Source organism: Salarias fasciatus, chromosome 7, assembly GCF_902148845.1.
Source record: "Salarias fasciatus chromosome 7, fSalaFa1.1, whole genome shotgun sequence".
Classification (NCBI taxonomy): Eukaryota; Metazoa; Chordata; class Actinopteri; order Blenniiformes; family Blenniidae; genus Salarias; species Salarias fasciatus.
Window position 1 is genome coordinate 31,031,070 of NC_043751.1, and position 10,724 is coordinate 31,041,793.

The window sequence follows — 10,724 nt, forward strand, 5'->3', positions numbered from 1 at the left end:
TACAATGTATGCTGAAAATGAGCTTCCCCTCTTTGGAAGACCAGCAGCCGCCACTGGGCTGAAGATATTATTGCCTCCATCAGGTGTTCCTGAGTTCATCCTGGTGAGGCTGCGGTTCTCAGCAGCAGGTTACTGACAGGTTGGTTAATACACTTCAGCTTCACTGTGAGTTCAGGTGTGTTTCATACCTGTAGGTGTGTCTTCAGGTTTGATGACGAGTCCCTGGATGCTGAGAGCATTTTCACAGCTGGAGGCAGAATTTACATCATAGAGAGAAGTTCTGGTCTCATCTGACTGAAATAAAAAATGATGTCTGAGTTTCCATCCAGAGACGAGTTTCTCTCCCTAAGAGCAACCATGACTCCAGCAGCAGGAGGTAAAATCCACGGCGGCGCCAGTTGTTTTATTCATGTAACAGTAGAGCAGGAGGCTGCTCCAAGATAGCGGTCGATGCGGCGTCTATCATTTCTATATCTACGGTGTCTATTGTTGACAGATCTATGGTGGTGTTGCGGTTCCCAATGTCTGCGTATGTCTGTTGTAATTCTGGTATATTCTGTCTGATTTTCGAAAGTAATCCCACTCAGCAATCCGTGTTTTCATCAGATGTACCTGGAACCAGATTACATGTTTTTTTTTGTTTTATGGATTGTAACAGATTATCAATAAATCAATCAATCAATTTATTGATTACAGTTACTTTTTTGTATTCTAACTACACAACGCCGTTACATGTAATCTGTTACTCCCCGACCCTGTCGTCGACCCGGAACCTACTTTCAGCACCAGTGGCTGTTTTCAGGATGGATGGAGGCCAGATGTGTGCTGATCGAATATCGATGACAGAATCTTCTGAGTAAAAACAAACAAACAAACAAACAAACATCCCTGGTGTGTGTGTGTGTGTGTGTGTGTGTGTGTGTGTGTGTGTGTGTGTGTGTGTGTGTGTGCCCAGCTGGACCACAGAGTGTTGAATGGAACATTTAGGATGTTGTCGTCTGCATACAGGGAGAACTTTCCCTCCAAACAGACTCCGAGTGGGTCTGAAGGTAAAACCATCCACCGTCGAAGGAAAAATGGATGAAACGAGTGAAACTCCAGCGGAGGGGAAGCTGAGCGGTGGAGTGGACACACCCCTGGAATGTTTACAGAGAGCAGCGTCCGTCACTATGTGACAAACCGTTTTGGCAGACTTTCCATTGCACAAGTGGAGAAGTGTTGAAATAATGCAGACGTGTCGTCACGAGTGAGCATCTTTTGATTTCTCAATGGGAAACGTTTCAAACCCTGGAATCAGACCCCGGAACAATGAGATGAGCCCAGAGAGACACGGCGTCCCCCACTGGGGACAGACGGCGTGTGAGCCGTCTAAACCTACAGCAGCTCCAGTGTCTCCTCACATGGTAGCCCCTCCCATTTACCCCCTCAATATTCACCCCCCCTCCCCACCTTACATTTAACCCTTCACCTTACCTTTAGTTGCTCCCCCTTTAAAGCGAGCAACTTTTTTACCTCAAAAAATGTTTTTTACAATCCCTGTGGGGGTAAACAAAGACTTGTCACGCTGATTGGCCGGTCCCTCCCTCCCCCCGGGGTCTGTGTCCTAAAAACAGCGCTTGCAACTTGCAGAGGATCCGACCCGACTACATCTCGCGAGAACAAACCTGCTTTACGGCTCTCATACGGGAGGACAAGGATAAAAGCGCGTAAAACAAGCATGAAACCCTGGCTAGCGTTAGCAACGCCACCCTGAGGTGCTCACGGATGGCAGAACCAAAAAGACAGAACAAACCTTTGAGGAGCGAAAAAAAAGAAAAGAAACGGGAGTGGGACGCTCTCTGCACGCGGGGCGGGGGTGGGGGAGGATGGGGTGATGTGGAGAACGTTTACGACAGTGAGCTTTCACAGGAGACCAGTAGGGGGGGCGCGAAAGCAAAAGTTGCATAGTGCATAGTTCCTCTTTAAGCCCCCCTTCTATTTTTTTGTCGTTTTTGTTGTCGTTTTGTTTTTGTTTTGCCACGGACTTGATTCCAAGGACTTGAGTCTTTTTCTAAAAACCATAGAAACCACAGTGTCCCCTGGGTGGAGGAGGCGGGGCTGTGTTCCTTCTGAGGGCCAGCTTTTACAGCATCCAGCTCCTGGTTGTTTCACCTGCTCCGGGACACCAGGTGGTCTACCTCAGGTGGTCTACCTCAGGTGGTCTACCTCAGGTGGTCTACCTCAGGTGGTCTGCCTCAAGGGGTCTGCCTCAGGTGGTGTACCTGAGGTGGTCTGCCTCAGGTGGTCTGCCTCAAGGGGTCTGCCTCAGGTGGTGTACCTGAGGTGGTCTACGTCCCATCTGTAGACGGACTCATCTCCATCAGTGATGAGCCCAATGGGGTGGGGAGTCTGGGGATGTCCGAAAACTTCCGGGGTGATCCACCTCCAGGTGGAGTCTGGCACCTTCAGCTGGTGGAGCTTGTCCTCTAGGAGACCTGGGATGATTGTGTTGAAGTAGAGCTGAAGTCCACAAACAGGGTCCTGGTGTAGGATCCTGGGGAGTCCAGGTGCTGGAGACTGGTTTGGTCATGCAGAGTTCAGGTCTGGAGACCAGCTGCTGGGACCAGGTCTGGAGACCGGCTGTAGGGTTCAGGTCTGGGGAGTAACAGACTTCTACCTGTTTCATAAGCGAGTAAACCTGAACATGTGCAGTGGGTCAAACGCTGGCTCTCCTCTCGGTGTGTGTGACGGCATGAGGCGCTCAGGTGGCTTGGTCACCACAGAGGTCAGGGGTCAGGGGTTAGGGCGCCAGTCTGAAGTCCTGGAGGACTGCTGTCATGCTTTCATCAAAGCCGTTTGGTCATGTGACACTAAACAGGGCTCTTCTGCCCAGAGTGTTCAGAGCGGTGGCTCAGTGCTCCACTGTCTGTCCAGCTTCAGACCCGGTCAGATCCACACACTGATTCTACACACACACACACACACACACACAGACACATCTAATGCTGAAGTCAAAAATCTCCCTTCAGAATAAAAATCCCTGCGAGTTTTAATGTGAAGTCTCAGCAGCTCGGGCCGGCTGTCGCCACACGTCACTGATCAATCAGATCGATTGATCCACGCCCGGCCACCAGCAGAACCCAGCGCTCTGGTTTCATCCAGGCGGTGAAACGCGCTTCAGACGGCCTTCTTTGGAATTCCGCCCTGGTCGGCGTGGTGCCTTGATACCGCGGCGGAGATAAGAGGCGTAGAGCGGAGGGAAGCATGTTTGAGCTGTGATTCAGCGCTGTGAGGCCGTCTGAGGGCGCCAACGCCAACGCTGATCCGCCCGTCCGGCACGGCGCGGTGTTTACAGTGGCGGGCGGCCGGAGAGTAAGTGGCGTGCCGTCAGCAGACTGAGGGGGCCGGAGAGACGTTCCTGTGCAGCGTCTGCTGGGGCTGCAGGGCAGGAAGCTCCAAACGCCGCACGCCGGAGTCCGGCCATAAATGGAAACGTGCCTCCTGCACGCCGGACTGTTGACACGCCACACCCCCGGCTCGCCGTGCGGCCGCAGACTCACATCCTGGACGCGAGGGAACGCCGGACGGAGGGTGAAGCGACGGGAGCGTGCACACCACGTGACCCCGGAGAGGGGTCATGCACGGGAAAGTGGCAGTTGGTGAAAGTGTGTGTCTTCCAGGAGGAAGTACAGTCACCCGGCACATGACAGGGTGGAGCAGTACAGCCGTCAGCACATGACGGGGTCCGGAGCGCTAACAGGACGCTAACGCTAACCAGGCTCAGCCTGCGGATTCTCCTGGTCCTCGTCCTGGTTCTCCTAGTCCAGGTCCAGATTGCCCTGGTCCAGGTTCTACTCCAGATTCTCCTGGTCCAGGTTCTATTCCAGATTCTCCTGGTCCAGGTCCAGATTGTTCTGGTCCAGGTTCTACTCCAGATTCTCCTGGTCCTGGTCCTGGTCCATATGAATGCTTGTAGTGTTTTGTTCCCTGTGGGCTGCCTCTGTTAGTATTTCTGTCGTTTCCATGGGAACAGATGTCATTTTCAAAACGTTGCCATGTAAAGATGCAGAAACGGCGTTTTCACGGGAAACGCTGTCGTGTGAACGGGCTGTAAACCTGAAACGGGTGTTTTATCCATGATGGTACGCTCACACCAGCTGAACATGTTGAAGTAGCTTCCTGTTAGCTAACTGCTGGTTCCACGCCAGCAGCTGGTTCTGACTTCATTTCTTAACCCCCTCTTGAATATCTGCCAACACGCTGGATTAACCTCTTCCTGTAACCAGCGTTGACATTTCCTGACAGCCTCGGCATCGAACCAAGCACACCTCCCTTCATCACACCTCGGCGGTTCTGAGGGTGAAGCCCGGTGGAGTGACTGGCGCACAGCCTGAAACATTCCCCCAGCGTCTGGAAGATTCTCAAACCCCAAAGAGTCCGACGCCAAAACGCCTGCCTAAACTCGCTCCAGACGGCAGAGGGATCGGAGCACCTTCATTCTGATGCCAAGACCTTTGATTTCATTCTATTTAATCATACAGGACGCCCCCACTGACATCCAGAGTCCCATTTTCAAGAAGGACCTCAAACATGAACTCTGGATAAACAACACATGAACTCCCAGTAAAGAAAACAGCAACTCCCAATACATACATCATGTTTCATCTCTGATATAAATCCAGGATTTCAATCAAGTCCAGACCAACAGCATAGAGAAACGTTCCAGATGGAGACCAGCTAGTTTTAGGTCAGGACCATAATAGACAAAATCCCATTTCTTTGGAAATGTTGGGTTATGAAAGGTGTGTCAGTATTAGGAGATCTGTATGATAATGGTGCTTTGAAGTCATTTGAAACCTTAGTAGGGGAATTCAAACTGCCCAGGCAGGACTTTTGAGGTATCTACAGCTGTGTCACTGATTAGTGAAGGCCTTTGGATCAGCTGCCTCAGTCCCCCCAACTTCTGGCTTCTTAGAAATGCTCAAAAAAGGTCAGAGAGGTCATGCAGCCTCCACTTTTTACAAGATGATATCGACTGAGTCTGACACCAACCTGATACCTCTGAAGATGTCATGGGAGAAAGATTTGAATCTTACTTTCACGGAGGATGAGTGGGATGGGATCCTTAGAAATGGGAAGAGAATATCCAGGGAGCTGAGGATTCGATTAATTCAATTTAAAATTCTGCATAGAATATACTGGACACCCCACAGGCTGCACAAAGTAGGATTAGTAGATAATTATAATTGCTGCAAATGTCAAGATGATATCAGTACTTTGATTCACATGCTGTGGGGCTGTCCAAAGGTTCAGGACTTCTGGTTATCAGTACATAAGGGAGTGGTAGAGATTACTAGCAAAGATGTCCCAATCTGTAGCAAACTTTACATTCTTGGGGACCCATCAACTACGAGGCCTTTACCGTCATCTCTCTCACAGTGGGACCAAACAGTGATTATGCTGGGCGGGAAATTACTGGTCACTGAATGGAAGTCTCCCTCAGCCCCATCTTAAGACACTGGAATAACTCTCTTGGCCAATAGCGTCTTTAGAGAGGTTATCTTTAGGACTACTGAATAGAGTAGATGATTACAACCGTAAATGGGGCCCCTACTTAGCATATATTCACTCAACGACATCTCCAGCTCAAAGAACTACTACAGGTGTTTGAATGTATATGATATTATTCTATGTATGATTTAGCTTGGCATCTATTGCTGTAGTGAATGTCTTTTTTTAATTACTTATTATTATTATTGGCTGCTGGAATTTCCCAGGAATTACAGCTTTTTTGCACTTCAGCAACAAAAAAAAAGATTTTTCATCCCATCAGAGCTTAAAGAGGATCAACCATGAAGAACATGGAAGGATGAATGGATGACGGATGGGGGATGGAGTGATGGATCCTCCTCCTCTGAATGAGTCACTCTCAAACGTCTCATCCTCATCCTCAGCTCGGCCACGCCTCCCTCCCTCCTCTTACTGCTCCTCGCTGTGGGTCACTGACCCTGACCCTGACCCTGACCTGACCCCTTCTCCGTTCCTCTCACATCCAGCAGCACCTCGCCTCGTCTCCATCGATCCTCCTGACGCTGACCGATCTCCAAAAACTCCCACAGCTCACCTGGACGGCCGCTGAATAAACGCCACATTGATCTTATCTCCAGAGGAAAAGTCCGAGAGAAGAGATTAAACTTCCCCGCTGTCAGGAGAGGAATCAGAGAGAAAATTTAACATACTTGGATATTCCCAACCCCGAAAAAAAAGAAAAAGGAAAGTCCGTCTGCCTCCGACCCAGTTCAATGACCAACCCAGTTCAATGTTCAAACTGAGCTCCGGCGCTGGCGCGTCTCCAGGTCTGTTCTATCTGTTCACAACACAACTTTACAAAGGATCCGTCTCCATGACAACGACGCTTCAAGTGAAAACGCCGCTTTTGCGTTTTGTCTCTTTTATGCGCAACATTTTGAAAAAACATGTAGTTACCATGCTGGGCCACTAGTGGGTGCTGTTGGTTGGTTCTGTGATGAAACCACACACACACACACACACACACACACACACACACACAGAACAATACACTCTTGTGAGAACGTGATGGACAGACCAGGTCTGCTTCGGATGTTCCCCCAGAGTTTCTCATAAAGATGTTCCAGATAAGTTGACATTTCGGTTCTTCACTCCGGGCACAAACTCCACTGGCTTCCTCATTTCCTCCAATCAGCTGCGATCTGTGGTGCGCGTGGAGGTCAGTGCAGCCCGGGGAGGGAACCGGCAGCTTCCCCGGTCTAACCGGACCGCTGCAGGATTGTTGACGGTCCGGCCCACGTGCCCTTCTGCTTCTTCTCACCGCTGACGTCATCGCTCAGGTGTGAGCGGAATTTCATGCGCGCGGCCCGGCGCTCACCTGCCGGCGTGTCGCGCGCGTTCACTTCCCCCGCCGCCCCATAAATACTCACCGCGCGAGCTCATGGCCAGCACAAACACGCACACACACCCCGCGGCTCCTCTCTCTCTCTCTCTCACACACACACACACACACACACACAGTGACACGGACCCGGGATGGAGCTGACCCTGCAGCAGGTGAGTGGCCCCGGCCCCCCCGGTGGCCGCGGTCCCTCCGGTGGCCCCGGCCCCCCCGGTGGCCGCGGTCCCTCCGGTGGCCCCGGTCCGCCCGGTCCGCCCGGCCCCCCCGGGCACACCCCCCGCCTCACCGCCCTCTCTCCCCGCTGCAGATCGCCCTCCTGCTCGCGCTCCTCTCCGGGGTGCGGACGCAGAGGACTCAGCCGTGTTACGCCGAGCACGAGTTGGAGCGCGCGGCGCAGCGGAAGCTGCAGCACCACTACCCGCAGCCGGCGGAACCCGCGCCCTCCGCAGCCGGCGGCGGCGGCGCGTGCCCGATCGACCTGTACGCGCAGATGTTGCGGAGCAGCGAACACAACGACCGGTCCGTGTCCCCGTGGAGATACGAGTGAGTACCCGCAGAACCCCGGGTTCCTCTGAGAACCCGTCACTGGATTGGAATTAGAGTCTCTGAAGAGGAAATACTCAGTTACTCAGTTACTCTGTGACTTCATCGCCTCTGATCCGCCTGGATTTTGGGTTTATACTTTATCACCGCTACTGCCAGGATGGAGTCAAGGTAACAGCTGTATCAGCGAAACATCTGGCCGCTGTGGCCCTTGTTCCTGAGACCAGAGCACCAGGTTTCTGAGATGTTCAGCTGAAGTGTGAACGTACCCACATGTTCCGGAGACACCAACACACACAGCAGTGTCTCAAACATCCTGATCGTGACCTCAGCTGGCTGGCAGCTCCCCTCAACACCGAATTACCCGAATGCGAATGAAGCCCAGCCTCTCTGTTGGGGCTCCGCTCAGAAGAGCGTGGAGTGAAAGCTGTTGGCTGAATGATCGGGGTCCTTTCAGGGTGAAATACTGCGTTTTCCCCGTAAGGTCCAGCGCTGAACATGACATCTGGCTATACTCAGTTAAACGGTAATAATCTGAAGTCAGCTGTTTTAGCATTTTTCATACCAAGTATAGAATCAAAGGAGGTGGAGACGGACGGAAAGTCCAAGAATCCAACACGGACACAAACAGTCAAGTAGAAAAAAACCCTCTATTACCTGATAATACAGGTGTGTGAGTCTGGGCCATTGCTGCTGTTGTATGTTGTTGTTGGTCCGCCTGTCGTCGCTGACCCCCCCTCCCTGCCCCCTCCAGGACCGTCTCGCTGCCGGACCACTACCCGTCGTCGTACGTGCGCGCCGCCTGCCTCTGCTCAGGCTGCATCCAGATCAACGGCAGCAAAATCTCGGAGAACTTCGACTTCAACTCGGCGGCGTTGATACAGAACCGCATCTTCCTGAAGCGCCAGCTGTGCGAGGATGGCAAGTCATACCGCCTGGTGCCCGAGAGCGTGAAGGTGGAGGTGGGCTGCACCTGCGTCGTGCCCGAGCGGATCGTCACGCGCTGACCCACTATTTATTATCAAACTCTCTATTTTTATACACCGATGGCCTCGTCATCAAAGAATGGCTATTATATAGTTTTATTTAACATTCCACTAATATATTTGACCTATTTATTTGTCTGGGACGGTGTGAGAGGACTGTATTTATTCTGGCTGTAGGCTGCTGCTGCTGTTGTTCCAGTGGGACTTGAAGAATTCAGCTTCTTTGAAGCAAAATAAAGAAAAATGTTGATTTTTCAATGGAAATGAGAAAAAAAAAAAACTGCGTCTGTGTCTGAATTCAAACACTGGAAACATGAGAAACACGAATGGAACACCGCACAAGTAAACTCAACTACAGCAAATGCATTTTCAGCATTCCTGCCGTTTCCATGGAAACGGACATGAAATCAGAAACCAAGAAAAACAAAGTGGAAAAAAGTGGTTTTTTTCCTATTTAATTGGTAACTTTATGAAAAAGTCTCTTAGAAAAAACACTTTATGTGGCGAACTTCTTCTGCCTGACGGGAGCAGGCAGCTGGGACTGGATGTCCAGCAGGGGGCGCTCCACCACCACCAGGGAGCGCTCATCCAGCAGGTCCACGCACAGGAGGTGCTGCAGGACACACACAAACACGCACACACACCATTAGCCAGCATTAGGGTCTGTGTACCTTCAGGCCATTCTTCGATATCCAAACAAAAAAAATCAAACTAAAACGAGCCTTCGTTTGATTTTCCACTGCAACAGTATTTAGCGCAAGTTGTGAAATAAACAGGACGATCACTGTTACAGCTCAGCCTCCGTCAGCCATCACCAGTGCCAATGCTAATGCTAAGCTAGCTACTGAATTCCCACCGTGAAGAAGAGGCTTCGGCGCTTTAGTCTTTCCTGATTCCGTATCGCATGTCAATCAGACCCGGTTTAAACATCTGGATTGACTAAAAGCTCCTCACCGGTCTGCTGTTTCAAGTGAACAAAAAGAACTATTACTTTAAGAATTATTTCCAGGGTGCAATAAGTAAAAGCTGCTTCTTTTACTGAGAAAGACTTGACATCGATACGGACGGTAAGCAGATCAAACACCGAAAATAAAACGATATCTTCAGGGATTTTAAGGGATCTTTAAAGGTGTCTGCGTTAACAGGAGTCGGTGTATGCCGACGACGTCCTGCTCTATTTAATCAACCCCCCTAATTCATGAATCACATCACTTCTGGAAACATCTGGTTATCATTCAGGGCAAACATTAAACGACCACAAACACTTTACCGATCAACTTCCAACCTGCAGAGCGAGACACACCGGTGAAATGAGATTAGACCTCATCACAAAAAAGAATTCAAACACTGGAAGCATCAAGTCTTAGAGAACATTAAAGAAGGCAGAAAGTCATTTTCTCTCCTCAGTCTCAGACTGGTTCAGTAGGAATGAAAGTCTGAGTTCAGGAAATCCCTGAAGAGCGTCTGACTGAACCAGATCATTTCCAGATTTATTAAGCAGGGTGGAAAAAAAAAAACCTGAGGGTTAAATTTAAGAGTCTCCATCTTTCCAAAGAGCAGGAGGGAACGATGTGATACGATCTGCATCACCAGACCTGGGCTGCAATGTGATAATATCACGATTTATGACGATATTCTACAATCAACTTCCAAAAAAAATTCAGAAAACTCAAGCTGCAGTGTGTCCATCAGATACTGATCAGAGTCCGAACTATCTGAAAACCTCTCAGTAACTGTTCTGCTCTTTCCCCTGAATAAATCAACAAAGCTTCATCACCGGCAGCAGCAACAACTAATTCAACCAGTCACCGAAACAGGACGGGTTTAGCTTCCTCGTTGAGGGATTCAAGCAGCTGCAGCTCTCTTCTCGTTGTGTCACTCATATTATGAGTGACACATATACCTTATGACCCTCGGGGAAGGTTCAGATCAGATGGAGAACTGAGGGACTGAAGAGCAGCTGAACATCTGGAGACCGATCGGGGAGGAGCAGACAAGGACTCAGTTACAGATCGGTCAGGGGCGAGTTCATCAACCTGAGAACAGATTTGTTTAAGGATGTCTCCAGACAAGTCATTGTTTTCAAAATAAGATTAGAGCGTAACGGAGACACACCTTATTGATCACTGACAATCTGCGGAGGCAGCGAGCGAACAACCGAGCAGATCTGAGGACGACCGGCCGACCAGAGGACACACTCCACTGGGAGTGTTCTGTCCGTTTCTCTATCCCGCCAAAATAAAAGCCAATCGATCGCCTGCAGCTCCGGTGGGAACATTTAACAT

At 50.3% G+C, this 10,724-nt stretch overlaps 2 protein-coding genes across 3 annotated transcripts in view; one reads left to right on the forward strand and one right to left on the reverse strand.

The window, feature by feature from the left end:
- The first annotated feature begins 6,968 nt into the window (after positions 1-6,968).
- On the forward strand, positions 6,969-8,612 carry il17c (interleukin 17c). Its single transcript, XM_030097000.1, has 3 exons — positions 6,969-7,065; positions 7,218-7,453; positions 8,208-8,612. The coding sequence occupies exons 1-3, from the start codon at positions 7,045-7,047 to the stop codon at positions 8,458-8,460; spliced, it is 510 nt and encodes a 169-aa protein (XP_029952860.1). The 5' UTR covers positions 6,969-7,044; the 3' UTR covers positions 8,461-8,612.
- A 266-nt stretch (positions 8,613-8,878) lies between these two features.
- Positions 8,879-10,724, reverse strand: part of utp4 (UTP4 small subunit processome component) — an 8,331-nt gene continuing 6,485 nt past the window's right edge. Inside the window, exons 15-16 of one of the 2 annotated variants that reach the window (XM_030097216.1) lie at positions 10,343-10,407; positions 8,921-9,052 (exon numbers count right to left, since the gene is read on the reverse strand). In XM_030097216.1, the coding sequence (XP_029953076.1) occupies positions 10,369-10,407 (39 nt within the window). In that variant the 3' untranslated portion in view covers positions 8,921-9,052; positions 10,343-10,368. Of the gene's footprint in view, positions 9,053-10,342; positions 10,408-10,724 lie in introns of both variants that reach the window. The other variant, XM_030097214.1, reaches the window with a different exon arrangement.